The 27,447-nt window shown below is 43.4% G+C and overlaps 7 protein-coding genes across 7 annotated transcripts; 4 read left to right on the plus strand and 3 right to left on the minus strand.

Annotated features, from left to right (window-relative positions):
* Positions 1-309: 309 nt before the first annotated feature.
* On the plus strand, positions 310-3,160 carry CTAM01_13052 (uncharacterized protein; the record flags this gene model as incomplete). The annotated part of the gene is made up of 2 exons (XM_060529057.1): positions 310-940; positions 996-3,160. The coding sequence occupies 2 exons, from the start codon at positions 310-312 to the stop codon at positions 3,158-3,160; spliced, it is 2,796 nt and encodes a 931-aa protein (XP_060376378.1).
* A 3,287-nt stretch (positions 3,161-6,447) lies between these two features.
* On the minus strand, positions 6,448-6,606 carry CTAM01_13053 (uncharacterized protein; the record flags this gene model as incomplete). Its single annotated transcript, XM_060529058.1, has 1 exon — positions 6,448-6,606. A coding segment is annotated over one exon (159 nt), but the record flags the coding sequence as incomplete, so codon positions are not given.
* Positions 6,607-11,790: 5,184 nt separating this feature from the next.
* On the plus strand, positions 11,791-13,803 carry CTAM01_13054 (uncharacterized protein; the record flags this gene model as incomplete). Its single annotated transcript, XM_060529059.1, has 5 exons — positions 11,791-12,147; positions 12,201-12,386; positions 12,449-12,500; positions 12,564-13,076; positions 13,127-13,803. 5 exons carry the CDS (start codon positions 11,791-11,793, stop codon positions 13,801-13,803), a joined length of 1,785 nt encoding a protein of 594 aa, XP_060376380.1.
* A 243-nt stretch (positions 13,804-14,046) lies between these two features.
* CTAM01_13055 (modin) lies at positions 14,047-17,572 on the minus strand (the record flags this gene model as incomplete). Its single annotated transcript, XM_060529060.1, has 4 exons — positions 14,047-14,404; positions 14,480-15,035; positions 15,617-16,396; positions 16,462-17,572. The coding sequence occupies 4 exons, from the start codon at positions 17,570-17,572 to the stop codon at positions 14,047-14,049; spliced, it is 2,805 nt and encodes a 934-aa protein (XP_060376381.1).
* Positions 17,573-18,977: 1,405 nt separating this feature from the next.
* On the minus strand, positions 18,978-20,314 carry CTAM01_13056 (uncharacterized protein; the record flags this gene model as incomplete). The annotated part of the gene is made up of 3 exons (XM_060529061.1): positions 18,978-19,588; positions 19,674-19,858; positions 20,007-20,314. The coding sequence occupies 3 exons, from the start codon at positions 20,312-20,314 to the stop codon at positions 18,978-18,980; spliced, it is 1,104 nt and encodes a 367-aa protein (XP_060376382.1).
* Positions 20,315-22,732: 2,418 nt separating this feature from the next.
* CTAM01_13057 (uncharacterized protein) lies at positions 22,733-24,005 on the plus strand (the record flags this gene model as incomplete). Its single annotated transcript, XM_060529062.1, has 2 exons — positions 22,733-23,044; positions 23,127-24,005. The coding sequence occupies 2 exons, from the start codon at positions 22,733-22,735 to the stop codon at positions 24,003-24,005; spliced, it is 1,191 nt and encodes a 396-aa protein (XP_060376383.1).
* A 799-nt stretch (positions 24,006-24,804) lies between these two features.
* On the plus strand, positions 24,805-26,507 carry CTAM01_13058 (uncharacterized protein; the record flags this gene model as incomplete). Its single annotated transcript, XM_060529063.1, has 2 exons — positions 24,805-24,892; positions 24,943-26,507. 2 exons carry the CDS (start codon positions 24,805-24,807, stop codon positions 26,505-26,507), a joined length of 1,653 nt encoding a protein of 550 aa, XP_060376384.1.
* Positions 26,508-27,447: the final 940 nt, after the last annotated feature.

Below are 27,447 nucleotides of genomic sequence, written 5' to 3' on the forward strand. Positions count from 1 at the left end.
CTGAATCGTACCCATACACTGAGACTTTTGACGAAGCTTCTCAAAACCCGTTTTGTTTACTTCATACCTCCGGATCGACTGGCCTTCCAAAGCCGATCGCGTGGTCGCACGGCCTGATCGGTACAATGGATGCTGTGCGACTACTCCCACATGTCGAAGGAGATGACGGGCTGTCACCATGGACAAACAATTGGATCGATGGGGATAGAATATACTCATCGTTTCCAATGAGTCACGTATTTCTGCCCCGCTATACAATCAAAGGCCCCCTTCTAACCGAGATCACATTCACAGGGCGCCGGTATCATCATGAACATCCTCCTGCCGTCTCTCTTCGGTCTACACTGTATCATGGGCCCTAAAGGTGTAGTGCCTAACATGCACCTTATAGAATCACTTGCAGACCATGCAGAGATCGATATTTGGAGCATGGTCCCGTCATTAGTCGATGAGCTTGGTGAAACGCCCGATGTATTGGTCAAGCTCAAGCAATCCAAATTCATCTGCGCTTCCGGTGGCCCAGTCAGCCCTCTCATCGGATCAAAAGTAAACGATGTCGTCCGAGTTCTAAACCTGACCGGTACTACAGAAGGCCTGTTTATGGGGAATCTATGGGTAGAAAAACAAGACTGGTATTATTTTGCCTTTCACCCATTCTCCGGGTTCGAGTTCAAGGAAGTAGAGTCAGGCGTCTATGAACATTGGGTACATCGCAACGACCACTGGCCCCTATTCCAAGGTATCTTTCACACTTTCCCGAATGAAAGGAGTGTCAACTTCAAAGATCTATACACCAAACACCCTACTAAGCCGAATCTATGGGCTTACAAAGGGCGCAATGACGACATCGTTGTGTTGTCTAATGGCTATAAGATCTCACCGTTGGAAACAGAGGCTTTGGTCACCACGCATCCTGATATTAAGGGTTGTCTGATGGCAAGTCAGTCCGTCCTACATGTTGATCGAACCTAGCTAACGTTCATAGATCGGAGCAGGGAAGCCTCAGGCAGGTCTTCTAATTGAGCTTGAAAACCCAACTTCCAAGACCAACGTGGTATGGGATAGTATCTGGGCTACAATTGAACGCGCCAACGCATTGTCGTTGCACAAAAATCAGGTGCAAAGTGATTACGTCGCTTTCGCTGAATTAGATACGCCTTTTTCCCGCACTGATAAGGGAACGGTGAAGCGACGGGCCACGCTCGAGGCGTATGCTGATTACATCGAGCGCTTCTATAGCTCGCGGTCGGACCAAGACACCGAGTTCTTAGCTATCGACACCAGTTCTATTGTTTCCATCACCGATGCCATCCGTCACGTCTTAGGCAGTCTCTCACCTGCTATTAAGAAGGCTACACCCGACGATGACCTCTTCGCCATGGGCTTCGACTCGCTGCTCGTTTTTCGTGCTATCAAGACTCTTCGCGTAGCCACCGGGCTTCGTGACCTGTTGGCCCCAAGGCATCTCTACGGCAGCCCTACACTCCGCCAGTTCTCAGCGACGTTAGCTCAGCTGGTGGCCGACATGCATAGGAAGGCGATTGACAGATCAGCTTCGAATGGAACGGTTGCAGACAACGTCGCCGAGATGTACCGCATGATCAATTTGCACCGCATGCGTCTCTCACAAAAGGTTAGCCCTTTCGACCAGATGAGCCCCAACATATATCTGGGCATGAAGTTTTTCTACCAGCTCCGCAAGGGCGCCCATTTTGAAGACGTGTTTGTACGATTACAGGCAGGGCTGCGTCGGGCCATGACACTCATTCCCGAGCTCGAGGGTAAGCTGATGCCCTGTTCGGAGGACGAGATAGGGTACAAGAAGGGTGACATGCGCATTTCGATTCCCCCGGTGCCTTGTACGGCGACGGCGAACCGCAGCACCGAGTCATCCAGGCCACGACAACTGCGTTACCAAGACCTTTCGGCGGTGCTCCCGTCCTTTGCGGAGCTTCGTGCCGGTGGCTTCGCGTCTTCAGGCTTTGCAGATGATGTCGTTCTTTCAAGCCCGTTGCTGCCGCCGCTGCCGGCCGACTTGTTCGTCGCGCAGGCCAATTTTATCACTGGTGGCTGTATCCTAGCCATCAACATGCACCACCAATGCTTCGACGGCACGGGCACCATTATGGTGATGCGTATCTGGGGCGAATGCTGTCGTTATGTGCAAGGCGATGCCTCGGCGACGTGCGCCTGGCTGGACAAAGAGAGTTTGAACCGTAATCTTCTGCAAATTCTATACGAGATGGAGGGGTATGCGAAACCGGCAGGCCAAGTAGACAAGAACGTATGGGGTTTCATCGACATCCCGGATCCGGCCGAGACAGGGTCGGAGTGTGTGACCGAAATTCAGAACCTCGTCACCGAGTCGTCGCTCCCTCCGGCTCCGTTCTTCCCCCGGAATTTTCAATGGCCGCCGAAACCCCTTCCCAACGGCCGGCACTTGGCTTCATCCACCTTTATCATTCCGACCGAAATGATTGAGCAGCTCCGGCAAGACGTTCTGGCTGACCCCGCAGCCGGGGGCCTCATCTCGGACAGCGACATGATCCAAGCATTCGTTTGGCGAGCGGCCGTCAAAGCGCGTCGCCATGTGGCGATACAGCTGCGCGACGAGACCTTCGAAACGGATGAGATGGCCATCGTTGAGTTGCCTATCGATGCCAGGCCTTATTTCTCAAAGCTGCTGCCAGAGTCGTATATGGGCAACCTCGTCGTCATCAACCGGCCGAGCATGCCGGTGGCGACGCTCTGCGGCACAGAAACAACAGTGGCGCAGATTTCACAGGTGCTCCGCGCTGCTGCTGTCCACATCACGCCTTCATTAGTCCATGATGCATTCACGCTGCTGCAGTCAGTGCCTGACTACACCAAAGTGACTACTGCGTGCATGGAGATGGAGGGGATGCACACCGCCGTTAATAATTTGATGCTTTTCCAGACGAGTGCTATCTCTTTCGGAGACGAGTTCCTGGATGATGGCGGCGTGCCATCTGCAATGCGCGTGCAAATGGATGCTATCAACGCGGCATTCCGCATGTTGGTTATACATCCACTGCGCGAGGACGGTGGGGTTGAGCTTGTCATTGGCACGCTGCCAGAAGAACTTGATGCGCTGCTGGCAGATGGCGAGTTCACTAGGTATTGTAGGTTTGTAGGTTAGCTTTAGCAGGCGGGTTACTTTGAATAAAGCTGTTGGTATTACTATTATAGGGTAGTTAGTTCGAACCGTGGGTTAATAAAGAGATTAATTAAACTATATAAATTTCTACGTAGGTATAAAAAGGAGGTTCTAACCGTAGGTTAGGCTAGTTATAATAATCGTAAATAGGGCCCCCTAATTAGCCCCTACGTAGTTAGCTATATATTATAATTAAATTAAATTTCTAATTTAATATTAACTTTCTCTTTTTTTTATTAATTTACTTATTATAATTAGAAATATAATTTAACTTCGGGCCTATTTATTAAGTCGTTTTTTTTTCTCCCTTTTTTTTACTCTTTTTATATAACTTATCCCTCTATTTATATATTAACTTTTTTATTATTTATAAATTACTTTAACTTCTTATTAAGTACTATTTTTATAAAAGCGTTAGCGAGGTTATTATCTTTATTAATCTAATATATTTTAAGGATCTCGCGTTTTTTATATAATTACTTAAGGGTTATAATATTAATTATAAGCCTCTTTTTTTTTATTATTCTTAATTTAATAAGGTATTTATATAATAAGTAAAAATTAGTATAAATAACCGTTAAAATTAATAAAAAGTTAAGTTAATTAGTAATCTTTTTTAGTATTATTAAAATTACGTAAATAAGGTTAATATTATTAACTATATTATAAACTTTTAATACTAAGATATTTCTCGTTATTTATTTATTTTTAGTTAATAAGTAATAGATTATATTATTATATATAGTAAATTTATTTTTATTTATATTCTTATTAGCTAGGATAATAATATATTTTAATTATAAAATAAGGTCGTCGTTATTCGTAAATAACTTATTAATAAAAATATAAAGTTTATTAATAACGAGGTCGATTAGGTAGTAAACGAGGCCTTAATCGAGATTTATTTATTATTACTTAAGCTATTTATTAAGTATTTTAACGTCTCGTTTATTTAGCTCTATAGCTTATACTATTTTAATATAGTTAAAAGTTACTTTAAGTTAGTATATACTTATAATATATACCCCTTATATGAGCTTAGTTTTATATTATTTTTTAATATTAATTACGTTCGGGTTAATAAAAGTAATTTTCTTACCCTACCCCTTTTATTAAAAAATAACGGTTTCTTTTTTAATTATAAAAATTCTATTATTAAATATTAATAAGTTATTTATTATAAGGACCTTTTTTAGCTTTATTATAAAGCCCGCTTTTTAGAGCTCCTTATCCTCTTTTTTTATAAAATTAATATTAAATAGGCCTAATATATTATTAATTTATATTCCAATAATTCTAAATTATTTACCTTTTTACTTAGAAATTAATAAGTACGGGTTATACGTAAATATAATTATTAATAATTAATTAATATAAAAATCGTAATATATAACTTATTAATAAGTACCTAATTTTATGAGCTTATATAGTAGTTTAAGTACTTTAATAATCGTATTTTTTAAGTACTTATTAACTATTTTTTTTAATAAGTAGGCTAGGATTTTCTTTATAAACCCTATAACCGATTAAGTATAGGCTTAAATAATATTATAGCTTTAAATTTTATATTCCTTTTTCCGTAATAATATTATTAATACTATTATTAATCGTTAACTATAGCGCTATATTATAAGTAATTAAATAAGTAGCGTTACTTTTTTAATATTACCATATCCTTAAATTATATACCTAGATTTTTTATATAATTAGGGTATTCCTTTTTCCTTAATTTTACGTACTATCTATAATTTAAATATATAAAAACTATTATATTTCTCGGGGTTATAAAAAATAAATTAATAAACTTCTCGATTACGTAGAGTATTTATTTTAATAAGATTTAATCCCTTATATAGCTTTTTAGTAGTTATAATAATACTTTTTTTATATAGTTTAATTACTAGTTCGAAATCGGCTTTCTTTTTTATTATATAAAAAGTATTAATTACTTTATTATTAATAATAAATTACTATATTAGGGCTTACTATCGTAATCTTTTATAACGTTTTATTAATAATATTAATACCTTTTTAATAATTTCTTTTTCCTTATCGTTTATTAGTATTATTACGACGATTTTATTAAGGATAATTTCTTATACCTCTATAACTAATTATATAGTTTTTTTTAACTCTTTTTCTTTTTATAAACTAAAGATTACTTTAATAAGATTTATATAATATAATTTAACTATAATAATTAATATTTCGAATAACTACTTACGATCTCTCGTAACTACGTAAGAGCGCTCGTTAATAAAAATTAATTTATATAGCCTAGCCTATTACTAAGTAATTTCGTACTAAATTTATATATCTAAATTTAAGAATATATTTATATTAACCCCTATATTAAGCTTATTACGTATAATAATTACTTTATTAATTTATTTTTTTATACTTACTTCGCGTAATATTTATATTATTTTTTTAATTACTTAGGCTCGTTAGCTTATATTTAGTAATAATAATAAGGCTAAAGTCGTCTTTAAATATACTCTAAATACTAATAGTATTAATATAAGACCGTTAGATTTTATAATATTATTATAATATTTAAATACTATTTAAAAACATTCGTTATTAATAAAATCGGGATTTTCCTTTTTAATAATCTTAAACGCCCTTTTTAATTATTAATATACCCTTTTTACTTTTTTAATATTATAATACGCTTTTATAAGCATAATTTTTAACTATATATTATAAGCTATTATATTTTCCCTAAATTCTATTAACTTAAAACTTATATTAGCGTTAGTTTTAATACCGTTTAGCGGTCCTTAGTATATATTAATTTAGTTTTTTTATAGGGCTACTTATACTATTTTTATTTATAAATCCTAGAGGAATTACCTTATTTAAAATAATATAACCTCGTTAATTATATATAAGACCGGTTAACTATTTAAATAGAAAATATTAACGACGATTTCCTAATTAAAATTAAGCTTATTACGTAATTTAAATTTAAATTTATATAGGCTCTGTGTATTTATTTAATATTAATAATATACTTTTGTTAACTATTCTAGTGCCCCTATTTTAATATCCTTATTATTTAATTATTTTAAAAAGTTATATAACCTTATAACTAATAAATACCCAAATCTTTAGTATAGTTATTTAAGCTTATTTTTTATTAAATAATTAATTAACTTCGTATTATTAATAAGCTTTATAAATATATACCCCTATCGTCGTTTAACTATTTTAAAGTACTTATTACTAAAGATTTTATTCCTTATATTATTAAATATAATACCTAGTCAATCTATATTTTTTAAATATAAAAAAAATAGGGTATTAATAAGTAAAATATAAAAAGTTATTATTCTAAAATACGTCTCTATTTCTATTATACCTAAAATAATAATTTCCTTACCTAGGCTAAAGCTAATTTTTATAATACCTACTATTAATATATTAAATATTACTAATACGATTTTTTATAACGCTTAGAATTACCCCTTTTTTTTTATTAACTATTATAATACCCTAATATTTAAAATAATCTTATAAAAATTATTTAAACTATACTTTTTACTCGTATAGAATACTTATATAAGCTTAGTTTTTAAATAATTTAAATAGTATAAAAAAGACCTCTCTAGCTATCCCTAAAATTACTTAGTACTATTTTTTTTTCTAATATTAATAAAAATAATATCTTCTCCTTAAGTATTAAAAAAATAGAATTCTATATTATTAAATTCGTCCTTTTATTTACTTCTATATTTATTATTTAAAAAACCTTCCCTTATTATTTATAAATAAAAGCTTACTTATTAAAAACTTTTATTACTTTTTATTCGTTTAACTTTATATATCTTTTAGAAACTAATAATACGAAAAATAAGTAGTTAATATTATTAATTTTGTTATAATCTAATTCGTTAGTATAAGGGGCGAGATCTTCCTCGTTTTTTAAATTTTTTAGGGGGGGTAGATATTCTAAGCTGCTATTTTAACTACTATTACTAAGTTCCGTACCCCTAAATTTACCTTTATATATAATAAAAAATTAATTAAACTAACGAGGGCTAGTTTTACTATTTACTACCCTCGACTTTTTATATTATTTATATAATTTAGTACGCTCTTTTTTAAAATAGTTACTTAACTAATATCCGTCCTTTTTATAAATAAAATATTATTTTTTTATTACCCTACTTATAAATTAAATCTCTACTTATTTAACGAATTTAGGCCTCCTTATTAATAATTACCGTACTTAGTTTTTTTTTTTCTTTTATTATATATTTAGTTAACTTAATATTATTAATAAGGGCTATTATATTTTTAAAAATAAGTTTAATATAATATTCTTATTTTAATATTAAAATTAAATCTTAGTCTTAAGTAGAGCGTTTTATAATTTTTAAGTACTTAGTATAAGGTTATTTTTATTTTTAATACGTATTAAACTACGGTATAAAAATATCTAACTTTCCGCTCGTTAATCCCCTTATTTAACTAAGTTTTTATTAGCTTATTAATTTAATTAATAAGCTCTTTTAAAATTTCTATTCGTAATTTTCCCTCTATTATTCTAACTATAAATATAAAACAAATTACTTATAGTTTAAATAGGAGCTCTAAATTCTTATTATAAGTCTTAAAGCGGCTTTAGATTACGTTAATAATACTAAAAAAGTTATTTTAATCGAAATTATATACTATTTTATAATAATAATTAGAGGCTTTATTTATAATTATAATATTAATTACCGAATAATATTAGTATTCCCTAATCCCGACTTTTTTGTAATAGTTATAAAATATTATTAGAGTTTTTTATAAAACCTCGTACTTCTTTTTAAAATATAATTTTTCTTTTAAAAAGATCTTTTTAAAATTTATAAATTATTTCGTATTTACTACTATATTTTTAATATTTATATACAATCCCTATATTATTACGTATTATTAATAACTTCGGGTCGTTTATTTTTTTTTTTATTAACTAATTAGTACCGAATTTCGTATTAATAATAGTAATAAGCTATAGATTAAAATAAGTAAAATTATTAATTATCGTATGTTTAATACTATATTTTATTTTTATATATCCTTTTATAATAATAGATTACTATTAATAATTATAAAAAGGAAATCTAGGTTATTTACCCTTTTTTTAAATTCGTTAAAGCGATTATATACTTTATTAACCTATACCTAGTTTTATAATACGAATTCTTTTTTTATAATCGTTACTATTAGAATTTTATATAGTTTTCGTAATTATAATTACGCTAATAATACCCCTTGCTTATAAAAAAATTTATTAACTACTTTTATAATTCCTAAGCTTACGCTTATAAACTATTTATTTAGCTAGTAACTAAAATTATTTATAATTTTATAAAATAGGGGTTACCCTTATAGCCCCTTTTTTTTATAAACCTTAGTTAAATAAATTAATACTACGTTAATTTACTCGCTATTAAACTAATCCGTAATTTTATATATTTATATCCTTTAATAATTTAAGTTAATATTTACTTATTTATAAAGGATTAGGATTCTATTTAAGATTAGGTTTCTTTTTCTTCTTTTTTATTTTAATTTACTAAGGGTTATACTTTAGTTTATATTTATATTAATAATTATTAATATATTTAATTTTAATAAGGATATATTTAATTTGTGCACTAGTTATAATAAATCTATACTTTTATTACTTAACGAATTTATTAAAATCTAAGTAATTCCCGCTTCTTTTTACTATTTTATTACTATTTTTATTTTTATTATTTTTAATAATTATTATTACTTTTTTAAATTACTAATTATTATACTTATTAAAATCCTTTTTTTTATTTAATATAAAAAAATAAGCTTTAATAACTCCTTTTTTAATAATAATAATAAACGTTTATATTATTATAAAAAAATATAATAATTAATCTTAGGATTTTTATTAGTTACTAATTTTTATTATTCTTTATATTTCTAACTTTTTAAGCCTCGTACTTTTTATAATTTTTAAATTACTTCTTTTTTTAACTTACTTTTTTTAAAGTAGTATTTTAAAAAAATAATTAAAAATAAACGCTAAGTAGCTTATAAAAGAGCTAAATAAGTTATTAAAAACTAAATAAATTATTAAATATAGTTAGCGAAATTAAGCTTTTTTTTTTATAAAATCGAGGACTTAAAGGACTTATTAAAAATACTTACTACTTTGTTACTTATACTAAGTAAGGTTAATTACTTTAAAAGTTTTTGTTTTTATAGCTTCTTAATACTTTATTTTATATTTTTTAAATAGTCTTTTTTTATAGCTTAATTATTATTAAGTAATTATTATTTATTAATAATCCCTTTTATTACTTAGTTAATTTTTTAAAATTAATAATTTTATACTAAGAGCTTAATATAAAAAAAGAGCTCCTTAATAACTCTTTAAAAAATTCTTTTTTTTTCCTTTTAGAGCTATATTTTCTTAGCCTTTTTTTAGGCTAATTATAATTTTAATAAGAGGTCGTAAAATTATTTTAAAATAACCGCTTTTTTTTTAAATTAATTTTTAAAATTTATAATATTTTTAATTTAATATTATTAAAATCTTTAAATTTCTTTTTTTTTTATTAAACCGTCCTTTATATTATATTTTTAAATAATACTTAGGGGGTAGTTAAGGGGGTTATAAAAAAATTATTTAAATCGTAAGCTTCGAAGTTATATTTATAAAATCCTCGTAATATTAAGCCTTTTTATATACTATAAATTTCTTAACTTAATAATTTTTATATAGTTTTTTATTATACTTATTAAGAATATTTATATTTAAAAATCCCTTTTTTTAATTACGTAGTATTTTTTTATATTATATTACTAAACTTATTTATTATACTAATTAATTAAGTAAATAGCTACTATATAAGTATTTCTTTTTATTAATTTAGCTAGTTAAATTTTAATTACGGGCTAGCTATAGAAAAGTTATTTAATAAAAAAGTTATTTAAAGCGATAGTAAAAAACTAGTTACTTAAGTAGTTTTATTAATTAACGTAGTTTAATATAATAAACGTCGACCTCTCGTAAATAATAAAGGGCTATAATTACTTAATTTTATATAATATTTAAAAATCGCCTCTTTTTTTATTTATTTTTATAAAATTACTTAGTACGAATCTCCTATTTTATATAATATTAAAAAGTTATCTTTTCTATATAATAAAATACCTTACTAATTTATAATAATAAAATTTAATTACTAATTAGTATTAATATTATTATTATAAAATAGTTAGTTCGAACCGTAAGTTAATAAAGAGATTAATTAAACTATATAAATTTCTATATAAATATAAAAAAGAGGTTCTAACTATAAGTTAGGCTAGTTATAATAATTGTAAATAGGGCCCCCTAATTAGCCCCTGCGCAGTTAGCCGTATGCTGCGGTCGAATTAGACTTCTAATCCGATAGAAGCCCTTCGACGTGCCGACACAAGAGGGGCATTACATTGCACGAGCCTAAAATAGTACCACGAGCATGGAGTCACTTTGGTCCCTTCAGCTAATTTTGAGACAACTTCATCGTGTTACAGTTGTAGGGGGATCAATGGATGATGAGTCTAGCCGTTGAGACCCGACATTAAAGCCTAAGGTCCCGACCGGTAAACCAGGCAGCCCCTTCGTCAACATTACAAGATAGCCATTGCCTCGTGAACTCTACACTAGACAAAAGCTACACCATGCCGAGGAGGGTGCGGGTGTGGTTTCAAAATGATTCAACAAAGTTAAGTGCCGGGGACCAGGAAAAGACGTTGGAAAGAGGGAAGATAGAAAGCGTAAAGGGAGAAGGGGAAGAGCAGCCGGTTGGAGCGCTTCTCCTTAGTTTAGTTTACTGATCCGGAAGAAGCCGGCTTGGGGAAGTTGTACTAACTAAGTCAACAAGGGAATGATGGCAGGAGTGTGAGGTTATTGACCAGGTCTAAAAGATATGAAATAACTATCCATAACTTTAAAAACATTTTTCGAAAAATAACCAGTACATCCAACGGATCGACCCGCAGCCCACAGCGGCATGGACTAGGATTCATAGTCAAAACTCAACGGCAGACCAGTCTAACCCCCCACGTACTGCTATGTAGATCCTCGAGGGATTAGTGCGTTACTCCGTCAAGATACTACACAACAGACAAGGATGCGATCAAGTTGTTACCCTTCCTCGTAACATGTCATTCGAATCAGCCGCCGCTCATCTTTAGAGGAATACCCTACGCACTGCAGCAATAATCCCTAATTAGTTTGTCCACTAGCCTCCTCTCTTCTTCCCCTTTCTCTCTCAATGCAACGAGCCTACGTCTCAACCTCGGGACTAACGTATTTGTTTCAACAATCCTGTGATCCGTCCATCTTTTCTTTTCCTTCCTTGTTTCCGTTGTTCTTTGAAGTTTCTTGAGGTAATCAACCTAGGACCAAATACTCCCTCGAGAAGACATCAAACTCGCCTACGGCGCCAAGATCCAGCTCCAGACAAGGAGAGACAGATATAGAGAGGACGAGCTTGTGATAACACGCATAGTCCCCCCCCCCCTCCCTTTCCAAAACAAAAGAATTCTACGTCCGACCGAAGAATTGATTGACTAGAAATTCCACAATGTCCACAACCACCACTCCCGCTGCAGCGACCACAGCCGCCGTCCTCGACAAGAAACGTCTCTCGTCCGATGGCAAGACCGAAGTCGGCACCAATATTGTCGATCTCTCCGCCGGAGCCAAGCTCGAGGCCGAGGCCAACGCCAACGTCGAGCAGCGCGCCGGCTTCACCGCTGGAGGCTCTGCCTCTAGTGTTGATCAGGCCAACAACGACCAGCCCGAGTACCCTTCGACCGCCAAGGTGGCGCTGATTATCTCTTCACTGTGCCTTGCCATCTTCCTTGTTGCTCTAGATCAGACTATCATTGCTCCTGCGCTGGGTGCAATTACGGCACAATTCCAAAGTGTCAAGGATATTGTGAGCTATTTATTGGAAACCTTCCAGCAGAGAAATTCGTTAATAGGTCTTAGGGCTGGTATGGCTCCTCTTACTTGCTCACCACCACAGCTCTCCAGCCCATGTACGGAGCTGTCTACAAGCTCTTCAATGTGAAGATTGCCTACCTTACAGCCGTTTTCGTCTTTGAGATTGGCAGTTTGATCTCTGCCGTTGCGCCATCCTCAGTTGTCTTCATTGTCGGTCGTGCCATTGCTGGAGTATGCTATCCTTCTTAATCCAATGGACCATTTATTGTGCTCATACTGATTGACCTTCTCAGGTCGGAACCGCGGGTCTTTTCTCTGGATCAATCGTCATTATCTCCCTAATCAGTATGTCACCTCAAACACCACGGCCTACATCACCAACATAATCCCCCACTAACATTCCCGTAGTGCCCCTGGAGAAGCGTCCCCTTGCCTTTGGTCTCGTCGGCGGCATGTGGGGAATCGCGTCCGTTGCAGGGCCTCTTCTTGGAGGTGCCTTCACCGACCATGCTACCTGGCGATGGTGTTTTTACATTAACCTCCCTATCGGCGGCCTCGCTATGCTAATCGTCTTCTTCTTCGTCCATATTAATCATAATTCGGCCGAGTCGCGCAACACGCCCTTCATGAAACGTGTCCGGCAACTTGATCTTGCTGGTGCCGCCATCTTCATCCCCGCCATTGTCTGTCTGCTTCTTGCCCTGCAATGGGGGGGCGCCGATTATCCCTGGAACAACTCGCGCATCATCGGTCTCCTCTGTGGCTTCGGTGCCATGATCGCCATCTTCATTGGCATTCAGTTCTGGAAAAGTGACCAAGGAACTCTGCCTCCACGTTTGTTTAAGAACCGCAACATCTTATCGGCAATGCTCTTCGCGATGTTCTTTGGCGCCGGCTTTTTTCCCCTTATCTACTACCTCTGTAAGTTTCCTGTCGCTCCTTTCCTGGAGCGCTCTGCTAACACAGCCTAGCTCTCTACTTCCAGGCCATTCAGGGTGTGAGCGCTGTCCAGGCTGGAATCAAGATCCTACCTCTCTTACTCTCAACCGTTCTCAGCGCCATCGTTTCGGGGGGCGTTATCACTGTTGTCGGCTACTATAATTTTGTCATCATCCCTTGCATGATTCTATTTACTGTTGGTAGTGGCATGCTCACTGTCCTCGACGTTGTTTCGCCCCCGAAAGAGTGGCTCGGCTACCAGGTCATCGCGGGCCTTGGACTCGGCGCCGGTTTTCAAGTTGGTGTCTTGATCGTGCAGACTGTACTACCACAGGAATGGGTTCCTGTCGGTACTGCCGCGGTCCAGTTCTTCCAAGCTCTCGGGGGGGCTCTCTTTATTGCTGTTGCCCAAACTGTCTTCCAGAACGGCCTCATTGACACTATTAAGGCCGACAACATCGGGATTGACCCTACCATCTTCATCAACAGTGGTGCCTCGGAGGTCAAGGATGTACTCCGCAGAATGGGTCGACTAGATGCGTTTGACATTATCCTCCAGGCGTATATGAAGGGTCTCCGAGACACATTCTACATCACCCTGGCTTGTGCTGCTTGTGCCTTCATCTGCTGTTTGTTCTTCCAATGGAAGTCGATTAAGCAGGGACCTGACGGTCACAGAAAGAAGGCAGAGCCTGCAGTTCCTGTCTAAAAGAAATGTACAAGTGTCAACCTTTTCGGATTTCGGTATTTAATGTAAAGTGCGGTGACCATTTCGGGCGGCCGAGAACTAGCTTCCGAGGTCTTATAAGACCTGCCGTATTCCGGAGTGTGCCTGCGGTGGCTGTGCAAATTCTCACGCATCTGCCCAGCCTGCCGTAGACTCACCCGGCATTCAGCCTAAACTTTCCATAATCCACGACCAACAACTTTTCCATCGCACCACAAATTGTCCTCAGGTCGAAGGCTCCTTTTGTCGCCAATTTCCCGATGCTGCTGATCTAAGTGGTTGAGAAGATCTCGCGCTGTTGTCGCGATTCGAATTCTCATATCTGGGCTTCCGCCAAGCCGAGCGCTCACCATTTTCCTTCTCATTTTGCACATCCGAGGGCGTCGTACGATCCTTGAGCTTGTCGGGCAGACCGCGAGCAACGTTGACACGCAGACGACCGGTTCCCCAGACCTTGCGATCCAGCGCGTTTCTTGCTGCATCGGCCTCTTCAGCTGTCGCAAAATCGACAAAGCAGTAGTGGTGCTCACCGCCCTTGGCCCTAGTAGACTCATGGGGAGTGATACGCTTACTGATGGCTAGTCTTTATCGTCGGAGTCAAGTTAGCGGCGGCATAGGGTAAGTTCACCATCGCTGGCGACTGGAGGGGGTTTCCTACGGCTTGTGGCCCTCAAGAATTTGTTGCAGTTCATCCTGATGTTGTGCCTGGTCAACCATCGCACCCAATCCTCCAACATAGAGTCTCCTGCCATCCCCTTCCGTCGCAACGACCTCGTCGAAGTGCTTGATGGCGCCGTACGGTCCGCTCTCGATGCCGCCGTTCCTACCGTTCCGCGCTGGTGATCTGCCAGCCTCGTCGCCGCCCTCACCCCGCGATCCTGACCAGTCTCCCCACCTGTTGAAGGAAGGCTCTCTGTCGCTTTGCCAGCGACTCCGGTTCTGCTTCTTAGGCTCGCATGGGCCGACCTTGAGCGGTCTACCACGGAGGCGCGCATCAAGGGAGGATAGTGCCCGTTCGGCGTCTGCGCGCTCAGCGAAATCGACGAAGCAGTATCCGGGATTCCGAGCCGATACTGGATCCATGGAGATGTGAATTTTCTCGTACCCTTCAAAGCCATTGTCTTTCAGCATCTCCTCGATGTCGACGGGTTGGATGCTGTAGAGAAGGTTGCCTAGATAAATGCGCCGGCCATCCTCTAGGGCGGCGGGCTGCTCTGATGACGATGTCATGGTGTCGTTTGATGAGATCCGGGGATCGAATGAGCGTTGAAATGAATCTCGCAGCCTTTTGTTTGCCAACCACGTGTCGTTGGGAGGGATGTGAAGAATCAAAATTCGAGAAGTCTAGTGAGGGGCATGATCCAAACACCCAGTGGGGTAATTCGCGTTTTTGCGGCTAGGGTTCACCGGCACAGAAAAGCTTATACTTCATTCCATTGGTCAGTGAACAATGAATAAAAGTAATACATCAGGATCTCAAACTGCAAGGTCCTCATACCTTAATTGAATGCATTAAAGAGCGATGGAATCGGAATCCAGCTCGAGAATAAGCGCCTCAATCACCCTCATAGCCCAGCTCAAAGAATGAACACGGGCTGTCTGTTCCCAATCAACTCACTTTTCGACACTTGCACATCCTTTTTGTCGAAGTCGTGCAACATCAACCAACAAATCATCCTAAATACAAGTGTATACCATATTGCCAAACGCTGCATCTCAATATGGTTGGGTACTATCGTTTCCCACTGTGGCAGCTCTGACAACTTGCTTGGCTGCGGAAGTTCCGGCTGATCACCAGGTTGCTCAGTCTCGATGCGATGAGGCCACGTCTTGACCCTGCTGATGCCGGGCGTGGGCGTCGAGTCGTCTAGAGCCTTGATTGGAGACTCTCCGGGGTTAAGTCTCAACGGCGACGGTGGGACTGCGCTGCCGGCTTGGGGTGAGCCGTTACCCAAGCGAGATCTTCGTTTCTCTGTGTCGTCGTGTATAGCTCTTGAAACGACCTCGTCATCTCGCTTACCCCTCTTAGTAGAGTTGGTAGGCACTACACGCCATAGTATGCGCTCGAAGTATGTCTCCATGAACCTTTGTTCTCTCATCTCCAGAGGGATACCAAGCAGGTCCCGAAACGAAATCTGTTCTTTTCCCCTTTTATCCGGACTGTTGATGGCTGCCAACACTTCCTGGAGGTGACGACGTAGCACATCGAGCACGATTCCCTGGTCTCGTTTCTTGAGAGATTTGTCTGCCACATCAATGGCTTTGTGCAAGAGACTCATTCTTTTGCTCGTTAGAGGCGGGTTCTCGTCAAAATCGTTGCTCATCTCCTCCGCTGACTCCGAAAGAGCCCTAATATCTTCGACGGCAATTTCAACCCTCTCATCAATGACAGTCTCCGCCTCTTCTTCAACAACCGTGAGATCGTTCATCAACAGTCCGCTAAAAGCGATGAGCAGACGCTGGAGTGACAGCGAATCTCTGTCCCAAGAGAAGATTGTTGGATTGGGCAGGAAACGGAAGCATCTTCCTTCAATGTGCAAAACTCGCGCGAGCATGCCGATGACCTCGAAGGTAACTGCCTAAAAGTAAGTCGAACATGCACAAACTCCCATAGATTCACTCGGTTAACTGATTACATACCAGAAAAGAGGTGCCGGTCTTTCTTTCCTTCTCTGTAGAAGAGCGTGGTTTTGCCGTTGCATCCTATCTGGGTCAAAGTCTCCGCAATGGCATCGCGAGTGCTCAGTTGAAGGATTTCGACCTTGGTTCCAGTTCCCGACGACGTTTTGAACTCCCTCTGCCACTCCAAGTCTTCGTCGGGATCCTTCTTAACTCGATAGAAAGTTGGCACTCGCCCAAAACAGAGCTCCTTCACTTCAGATGTCGGAATCACTCGTCGCTCCTCAAATACAGTGGGACCAGTTTTCTCAAAAACAAAGACGACGCCCAAGTCGGGTACACGTGAGCCAGTCAGACTATAGCCATTTCCTTCCGCGCGGTACTGGTTGTTGTCTCGGTCGAAGACTCTCCAATAGAGTCCAAGTATTGCTGCTAGCTCGACCAGATGAGAGATCGTAGAGGTTGCATAGGGCTTCTTGATGGAGGGGTTCGCATCGAAGCTTCTTTCCTTCGCCTGTACTTTCACGGCCAAAGTCGGCTCAGGCAGGTCCGGGATGATGGAACTTGGCAACCATTCCCCTTGGAGCTTCTTGCACTCCCATTCTTTGGAATCCTTCTCCATTCTTTCAAGGGCGATTAGAAGATAAACCCATGTTGCTAGCTCGTTGTTGACAGTGTGGACCTTTTCAGTAGGCTTAGACGGCTTTTCGTCGTTGGTTCCGTTGGCTGGTCCAGGGTTTGGGAATATCTTGGCATATTCGAGTCGGTTCTTGGTACAACTTTTCTCAGTGCCCTCCACGGACCACATCTCTCCTTTTTCAGGTTTATTCTGGTTGTTTGGGGGGGCCAGAAAGATGATTGGCGCCTCGAACCTAACCTCGAGACGTAGCTCCTTGAACTTTGGCCGTTTTGTCGTGCCTTTCGCCCATCCTCCCATCACGTCTTCGGTGCAATTGGGAAGCCCTTTAGCCGACGCAAAGATCGCTTGCATGATCTGTAGAGTCGCTGCAAAGAGAGCGACCACCGAGACGACGAGAGCAACAATCGCAACAACTACGTCGCTCCCTCCGTTAGCATTGCCATTGCTGCTGCTATTGTCGCTCGGGCTATTACTGGAATTGCTGTCGGCCATCTTGACGGATGTTCACCCCGTGAAACACCACGTAAAGAAATGACGAGTGCGACAGAGACCATCAAAGTCCGAAGTCTTCGCCAAGAATCCTATCCCATACGGCTGGGATTGAGAATGAGATCGGTGATGCTACCCCGCCGAGGAAGATTCCGTTGATCACCGGCGAAAGTGGGTCGCAAGTGGACGAGCCGGCGCCGGAGTTGTGAGCACGTGGACGGCGGCGACTAGCCGTGTCCAAGACCAAATGTCGGTGAAGGGTGTCTGGTAGTTTAAAGGACCATTGTTTCGACTGGAGACGACGTTCTCATCGAGAACGAGACATAAGTAAATAGATTAACGAAGCGGAAAAGTCGAGGACGAGGCTTTGGTGAACTACCGCAATTGATGATTTTGCGACGGTTCGCCCCGTCTCACAGGATTCGAGCTGCAGGTGAAGGCCGCTTATGCGGCATCCCTGGAAATGCGCATCATGAGGTCCAGCTCAGCCCATGGCGCAGCCCAAAACAGTCGGAAAGGGACACCGCGGATGTACGGATTTTGCGGCCTGCGTAGACTGCCTGATAAGCAACAACAAGAAAGTGTGCCATTGGTGGTCTTCTTCTGTGAGAGACTAGCCGTATAACCAATAATTCTGCCCGTCAACACAGGTGCGTCATCATGTCTCAACCATTGGGCAGAGTTCAATTGGAGAAGCTGGCAACTGTCACATCTCGCCAACAGCACTCTTCTGGCTCAAGCAGCAGGCTGCGCAGAGCCTCCTTTCTCGCATGGAAACCTGAAGGCTCTCGCTGCGGGCCTCAGTTCTTGCGTGCGAATTTGTCCATTGGAGTCTGCCTGACCAACCTGTCGCACGTTAGAGGTCATAAGCCATCTTTGATTTCTGACTCAGAAGCCGGCCGAAAATACTGATCGGCCCACTGGACCCAATGCCCGACGCATTCTCTGCTTACCCCTTGATTTCGGTCAACTTGCGATGATCAAAATGAGGTTGGAAGAAAATATTTAGGCGCCTTCCACTTTTTTGAGATTGGTGGTTTGGAGTTGAGTAGAGTGTTGTTGCACTGAAGGGTTGAACCCTGGCGAGCGGTTCGTCTGATGCTTTCGGGATATAAGGAAGTCTGTGCATAGTGTTATGCGGGATGACGGGGCCATGCCTCCATTCTAGAAGGATAACTATTAAGACATCCCCGGCAGCAGCGTCCTAGCGACACATCAATCAAAGTTGGCAATCATAAAGATGGTATGCTTGCTAATCATGGCTCGCCCTTACGACCTGGAAAGGAAGCAAGAAACTGTTTCCTTGAAAGGGACACGGATATGAAATTTGGAATCTTGAGCGTCATTATGTGTCTCAATTCGTGGTATTCTGGCTACTTAGATTTCAAACAAAGAAAATTACGCTTCGTTAGTTCTTCAATATCCCATGCTGACTCGAGTGATTTGATGCACTCTCCAAATCATCAGGGAGATGCTCGTAGGGCCCGGCCTTGCGATCTGTGTCTTGCCTGAATTCCGACACAATCACCTCTTTTGTTTGCATGATTCCCTCCATGGGGCCCAGCTTGCGTCGTGTGCTCATGGCATAAGCCTCCTCCTCTGCATTTCCGCGCCGGACGGTGGACCGATGCGTAGAGACATTGGTCCCTCGACCGTAATAGTGCAGTCCCGATGTTCCGCCGTGAGATTTTGACGATGACTTTGCTTGCCTCCTCTTGTTCCACAATCCGTACAGTGTCGGCGCGTTGACCACGATCGCGGCGGTGAGCAGTTCGGTGCTAGCCCATGTCGTTCGGTTGATTTGACTGTCCTTGTTCGTAATGTTGATCGGAAGTCGAATGACGGTAATGGCGATGATGAAGACGCCGAGCGTGAAGAGGGCGTACAGCTGAATCTTGCGTTGCCATGGCGTCTTCAAGGAGAAGACCAGGGGAAGTGGTAGTACGAGTAGCATAAAGTCGGTGACGATGTTGAGGACACCGACGACGACGAGTTGCATTTGTGCCTTTGAGCATGCGCCTGCAAGGGTTGAGAGTCAATAATCAGAGTTCGTTCCATCCCATCGGCATGTCTTGCATGTTCGGAGAATTGGCTAGTCACGTACCTGGGTCAGGAACAACCTGCCAGTAGAGATGGAAGGGATTGCATTCGCTGAACGTCGTCACCTGGCAGGCGACGTAGGTGCAGAAGAAGATGATGGAAAATGACCAGATGGTGATCTTCTCGAAACGAAGATTCAATAACAGTCGACGATAGACATCCAACAGGACGAGCTTCTGAAGCCAGAGGCTTGGGAGAATGTCAGTATGATTGATCGCAAAAGTCTAATAACCTTCCTGACTCAAACCGCTGCAGATTGTGACCAAACGGCCCAAAGGAGCGCTGAAGTCCAGGGTGGTTGAGGGTGCACGGTGAAGCAAATGGGGGCGGCACTGACTAGGAGTTGTAAAAGACCCGGTTCACAATGGACAGTTTGCTGCCGATCTCCCGCCTGTAGATCTCCTCGTCGGTAAATGTGTGATTCTTTCGATATGCCGCCGAGACGTTGTTCGTGCCCCAAGTCAAGACGACGTGGATGAGGCCGAGCCGCGTCAGAGCGCAGATAATGGCGGCGACTGTGAACCAGTCGCCCAGGTTGTATTCCTGTCTGGAGATGTGCACCTTTTTCCAGACCAGCCGAGCCACCATGATAATAAGAGCCAAGCAGCTAAAGAGCCAATGGATGAGTAGCGTCGGGTCGTCCATGGCCGGCGAGTGTCCGAGGCTCCGAGGGGGTCGACGAGACGATGGGACGGGACGGAGACAAGACAAGACAAGAGACGAAAAAGAGAGACGACGGAAAAAAAGGAGCCTCTCGAGAAGAGGAGCGCAGATTCGGGGGCAGATCATGAACATTATTATCTTCTCGGTTTCACGTCTACGTACTCATCGCACTAAGGTAGGGGAGAATAGGGGGCCTTGCTAGCTTGATACGCAAAGTCTCCCGATCCCAGCTTGCCCGAGGTACTGACCTGCTGTGTGAAAGGACCATCATACCATTCTCAGAAATGTTTGCGGGCGTGACCAGTCTCTGGGGAGTCTGGGACCTTGCCAATTCTTGTAGAGCGGCCAGAGCCTTGCAGAGAAAAGAGAAAAAAGATGGTCCTAGATGAAAGGATCAGGGCTTGAGACCTCCGGAGTTTGGATGCTGCGAACCCCAACTTTCCCTGGTGGTGGTTCGGATGCACGTCGGCTGTCGAGGAATCTCCATAAGATGTGTGATTGCGATGATCCACCGTGGGGCTCTTCCTCGCAGCAGAGACGCAGCTTGTGCAGCACGTACTCTTTCGTCTGTGTGGTTTGTCGACTTCTAGAAGCCGAGGAGGGCCGATTTGCGAGAGCCTGAGAGGAGACGTCTGGAATCTTGACCCAGATTCGCCTGTGCCGCTGTGCCGCTGAAGATTTGCTGCAGGATTTAGAGATGCCGAGGGAACAGGTGGAGCGCTAAAAGTCTTGCGTTGTAATTGTTCAGGTACATTCTGGACAGCCGATATTGATAGAAGTTTGTTTTGTTTGAGTTTGACAGCTTGACAGTGACAACTTTTTGTTTTTGCGCTCAGATGTTCTCAACGGCTACCAACGACGGGAGCGATTGCTTAGCCGATCGAATCCCAACTCAATACGGACGTTTACTAGTCTCCTTCGACTGCTTTCAACGAACTTCACTGAACTGAGTCTAGCGGCGGCGGGCGGCGTTGAACTTTACGAGTTTCTCCCCGGCTGGGGGGGTTTATCGGAGCAAAAAAGCTCACCGTGAAGAGAACGGGAATGGGCTGACCGTTGGTCCGCCGGCTACTAGCATCACAGCACTAGTAAGTGCCGCCACAGTCGTATTACACGTATACTTCAATGGTCCCCCTCCTCCAGGATTCAAGGCCGGGTTAGACGGGCTTGGCAGCCTATTGAAGGGCCTCCAGGATGATGGGATGTACCTACGGATAATGGATATTGTTGTGCAGACCCGATTTATTCAAGACCCAAAGATCACAATAGTGGGAAGAATGCCGGGTTTGCGAGATCATCGTAATCAGGACTTCGCCCCGCCGCTAGTTTGAGTTGATCAACCGAATCCCCCCCACGTTACGTTGAAGCGATTTACGGTAATAAGAATGTCGTCTTTGGGTCTCTTGGCTTTCCGCTGCCCGGCACATGGCTTTGACAGAATATTGACGGAACTTAGCCCCCAAACATGCCACATAGGGTCAGATTTCCTGCCTCAAGAATTGGCAAGAGTCAGTCACCTCGTCCGGAAACGTTCTCTGCCTGTCTTTTCTGAGGCTTTCTCTGCTCAATGGCGGAGATTAATGCTCGGGCTTGATCCGTAGTCAGCGGCCTAGTGGTAGACTAATATCCACGATGCCGGACTGATGCAACACTTGCTCCATTCTATATGAGACCATCGGGCGTGGTAGTCCCCCGGTCCCTGTCCGCCCGCTGACTCGCGCACAGAACACCACTCTAATATGAGCCGACCTGCTCTTGTTGATGGAGAAAATTTCTGGCAGAGCAAGCTGTTCGCGGCGGTGCGCCTCCTTTTGCGGCCTGCCTCTGTCCCGCCCCCCCGACTTCCGCCGTGATATCATCTCGTCCGCTGGGACAGCTGGGCCACAGCCCACCTCGACGGTCCTCGCTAGAGATCGGGACCTAGCCGCGTGGCGTTCTTGTTCTCGACCTTTCGGCTGACTGCCGCTCTTCAGACACACAGACCGAAGCGGGTGGATGCCGCTCGCCGGGCCCCCCAAGGCGCCCAAGGTCTCCAAGACCGGGCTTAATGTCGTATCACCCTTCCACGCCTCCATTCCTTGATTGTTCTTCTCCATCAGCCCTATCTTAAAATCACTCGAGGATGGACCCTTTATGCCAGGCTAGCGGAGCACGCGGCAAGGTGATTTTCATTCATTAAAGAAGTCCCAATTGCCACCCTCCCGTACCGCGTGGCCCAAAGTTTAATCCCCTGCTCAACCGCTGTCGCTCTTTTCAGTCCTTTCCCGGTTCCTGCAGCTCGCGTCCGTCCCTTTATTTTCCTTTTTTACTCGTACTCTAATTCCAGAAAGACGGTACCATTCCTGTCCGAGTGTCTCACTTCCCAAGCCATCTACGTGACACGCCCGACGCAGCACAACCATGCAATTCCTCAAGTTCACCGCTGCTGCCGCCGCTCTGTTGGGCCAGGCTTCCGCGTTCCCTCCCGGCCCTGGATTCGGTTTCCCGGGTGGCGGAGGAGGCCCGGACTCTCAGCCGGATAGGGATGGCTGCGTCGACTCCGAGGCGGCGTACATTCGCTCCTACTTCTACGTCGGAGGCGGGTACGTCGACGATGGTTCCGGTGGTCACATCTTCCGCGATCAGATGTACGTTGAGAAGTTGCTCCCCACGACTGGAGTTTCCCAGGAGACGCCGATCGTCCTGATCCACGGTCAGGCCCAGACGGGTAGCGTAAGTTTTGCAGATCTTTCCCAGCGGGATCCTCGCTCGCGATGTCATAATATTGAATATTCGCTGACCCTCCGTCCCTCAGAACTTCTACAACAAGCCCGATGGCGGTAGAGGTTGGGCCTCTCACTTTGTGAGACAAGGCTTCGAGGTCTACATCGTCGACCAGACGCTCCGTGGCCGCTCCGCTTGGATGCCCGCCTACGGCGCCTCCAAGCCCTCGACGTACTCCGCCGAGATCATCCAGCAGCGCTTCACCGCCGTCAAGGAGTACATGCTCTGGCCCCAGGCTGTCAACCACACTCAGTGGCCCGGTACCGGCATGATGGGTGATGAGGTCTTCGATGCCTTCTACAGCTCCAACGTCCAGTTCATCAATAATGCCACCTACCAGCAAACGACCGTCCAGGCCGCCGGTGCCGCCCTTCTTGACAAGATCGGCAGACCCGCCGTCGTTCTCGGTCACAGCCAGGGCGGTCTCATGCCCATCATCATCGCCGACGCCCGCCCCGAGCTGACCAAGGCTCTCATCCTCCTCGAGCCTACCGGCCCTCCCTTCCAGGAGGCTGTCTTCAGCAACAAGTCCGCCCGCGCCTACGGTCTCACTGACATCCCCGTCACTTACTCACCCGAGGTCACGGATCCCACCACCGACCTCGTTCAGCAGACCTACCCTGCCAAGGGCGAGAACTATGTCCAGTGCGTGCTCCAGGCTGAGACCCCCGCCCCGCGCCAGCTCGTCAACCTCGCCGACAAGCCCATTCTCCTCGTTACCTCTGAGGCGTCCTACCACGCTCCCTACGACCACTGCAGCGTCGAGTTCCTTCTTCAGGCCGGCTGCAGCAAGACGGAGCACCTCGAGCTCGGCGAGGCCGGCTTCCACGGCAACGGCCACATGTTCTTCATGGAGAAGAACAGCTACGAGATCCAGAAGACTCTTCGCGATTGGATCCAGGCCCTGTAAGGATTTGGCGATGCTGTCAAAGCGGGCCGGTGGGTGTGGAGGAAGAAGATAATTGAGTGATGTGCTCATGTGTGCGTTTTGTACGAAAAGAAGCGGATACCCATAGACGATGAATATCATAATCTGGTAATGACACGCACTCGGTATCCTCGTCGCCTCCCAGTCTCATGCGATCGTCGAGGTTGGTTCGGATTACCGTTGTGACATCCGGAGAGATCTGCCCTTAGACTTCAGCCACGTGCCAGTTGATCCTAGTGTCGGCCGAGTCATCCTCCATGTCCGAGCGCAGCGATCTTTGACACGTTGACGGGAGCTCAAATGTGACTTGAGCTATATCTTGACAGCCTGGTTGAAGAAATGATCATCGCTGGCAGTGGAGGGGCTTGTCAATATTGCTTCCGTCCCCTCCCGCTGAGTCGTTGACGCCATGTCATATTTGTCCCCGACGGGGAGGTTGGAGATGAGTAGCTTACACGGACCAGATCTCATACAGGCAAACTGCCACAGACTAAACCTCGGATTTTTACTTACACGCTCTTAGCTTACCTCTGCACCTTCGCCTCACAGACTTTGCGCTTGGAGCATCACGTTAAGCTCCGGCATCGCCAAACATCGCAGCTGCACCTCAATGGCGTTTCAACTAATGCAACTCATCTTTGTAACAGATTCCAGCACGGTGGCTAAAAGGTGCTGGATCCGTGGTTTAAAATGCAGCTACCTGCCAGGCTAGAAGCTAGAAGCCTTCTAGTTTCTTGTGTCAATGACAGACTGCTTTTGCCCGTGTTGACGACTTCCAGAAATGGCGACTACAACCAGTGTCATCGCGACCAAGGGAGCGAGCGATGGGGCCGCAGATTCGAGCCATTACACGATTGTTCGTAAAACGAGTATGTTCAGTTGGCGCTACTAGAAGTTGCTCGACGCTAATGTTTGCCAGCAAATCTCGACCGCATGTTCTACGTCTACCATCGCCTCGGAATCCAATCCAATGTTCTAGTCGCAGCTCGCTACGCCTCAGCCCAACCGGGCAAGCAGCGTATAATCCTATCCGACGATGCAGTCTTCTCAGCTCTCCACGCTGTCGTCACCAAGTTCCCAGAGCTCGGTCTCGTCGGAGTAGTAGGGCCCGCCGCCGAGGAGGGCAAGCATCTCCTGTCTCTCGCGACACTCAACGAGATTAATCTCGAACGCTGCGTCGAGTTCATCGACGACGAGACAACCCAAGTCGACGCCGAGTTCCTCGAAAAGCTCCATGGGAAATGGCACTGGGCTGATGGTACAGTCGAGGCAGGAGTGCCCTGGTGGAAAATCATCGTTATCGGACGCCGAGACGTTGTCTTCGTCTACCACCACCTCGTTTGTGACGGCGCGTTCGGTATGATATTCCACCGCGAGCTACTGGATGCTCTTAATGTATCAGCCGTCTCCGACGCGGGCTCCACTCCAACGCGCATCATCAAGCTCGATCCCGACAGGGTACGACTGAGCATGGCCCTCGAGAACACGATCCACAAGAAACCAGCGGTCCTGGGCGTTATCTACAATCTCCTCGTCTTCCTCTTCTACCGGTTCTTCTACGCTAAAAAGCTCTTCTTCATCAACTTTCCTAAGCCGAAGGAGCTACTCAAGGACCCGATGGCTGTCGTTGGGCCCGCGGACCGTACCGTCACAAAGGTCACGACCCGTCGTATTCCTTCTGACAAGATGGACGCCATCATCAAAGCGTGCCGCGCGCATGAAACAACTTTCACGCCGTTTCTGGCTGTTGTCGTCGCCGGCACCCTCGCAGCAGACTTCTATCCTCACGCTGAAGTCGGATTTACCCGGTACGCCGTGGATATGCGCGCCACGGGCTGCTTCGACACGGCTTCTTCGGACGAGGGTAAACTGCTCAACCTGGCTGCGAGTCTCCCTGAGCCGGAGAAACTGAGGAAGTACCGCCAGGCCTTCTCACCATCATCCTCCGTAGGCGACAAGCAAAAAGGACTTACCGCGACCGTCGATTCCAAAGCCGCTTGGGACCTAGTCCGAGACTATGGGAGACGAATGGTGGAGTCGCGGAGCGGCGGGGAAGAGTCTCATCTTTACAAGGCCTGGATCAGCGGCAATGCTCTTGGGCCAAGCCTCGAGGAGTTCACCGAGAAGTTGCCGTCGATGGGACTTTTCATGCAGAACAGCTTTTCAGTCTCCAATGTCGGATGTCTCAAGATCGCGCCTCCGTCTTCGAATGTTGAAGAGCCGGTGGTGAAGATTGAGGATGTGCAGTTCTCGGCCGGCCCGGTACAAGGTGCCGTGGGTTACCATGGTATTGTGTTCAATGTGGCGGGGGTTGCGGGCGGCGACACTGTCATCAATGCTTGTACCGAGGGAGGGATGGCTCCCGAAGGGATGGTTGAAGCTGTCTTGGATGGTGTTATGGCTAGAATCAATGCATTGCTGCAGGAAGAAAGCACTCCAAATGATGGCAGTGGCCGCAAGGGATTTTGGCATGCCTTTGGTTGAGTCAAGATAAATTATATTGACATGATCTTCCATAAGAAACAAGTTTCGATGTCTGCCGGGTCTAACAGACAGATGTGGATCTACACATGCATGGCATCGTCACTAGAGTAATGTGTCTAGATAGACGTCGGTCTAAGATGACTAGTTGAAGTTCGCCAGGTACTTGACCAAGAGTAGAGAGTGCTCAATATCGTTGATTACTTGATTTAAACTCAAGCCGAGATGACGTGAACTCTGAGTCCAGTCAACCTAGTCTGACATGTGGTGTCAATAGCTCATAATCAAGGCCATTTATGAGATGCTATTACAGAACTTGGTTCATTAGAGACTCCACGTCTTAGCTGGGCGGGAGGCAATTCCTGATAGAATTTGTATTGACACATCTTACCAACACCACAATTTAAATTCAAGACTATAGAAATCAAAGAAGATGACAAATCCCGCCCAATGTTGCGCGAGATTCACACTGAAGGTATGCACAGCGTCGAATAGTTTTGTCCCATGCCTCAAGTAAACTCTGATAGAACGGGTAGACGACATAAGGTACTGTCTCATTGGAAACGCTTGTACAAGGGTTCAACATCAGACCACTACAACCGATCTTCAAAGTAAATAGGGAAAACTTCAATACTATGTTCCGGTAAATCTGTCAATCAACTTCGTGAGACTAACCCTCACCCAGGATCATGAAGACAAGAACCCTCTTCCAAAGCTGACTTCCCGCCAAGGGACACATCGCGGCCTAGACCAATCTCATCGGAGACCCATCACCAATTCAGTCCGAAAGAACCCACCCAGTGTGCAGTCAGCCGCCACAGCCGACCCCCATGCCAAATCCAGCTGTAACACCCGAGAAGACGCAATCTAAATCTCGCACATTGGCATTCTGCATCACAAACCAACGCGAAAAACTGATCAACTTTCCATCTCCGGCAGGTCG

Source organism: Colletotrichum tamarilloi, assembly GCF_030869305.1.
Source record: "Colletotrichum tamarilloi strain Tom-12 chromosome Unknown Scaffold_87.1, whole genome shotgun sequence".
Taxonomy (NCBI): domain Eukaryota; kingdom Fungi; phylum Ascomycota; class Sordariomycetes; order Glomerellales; family Glomerellaceae; genus Colletotrichum; species Colletotrichum tamarilloi.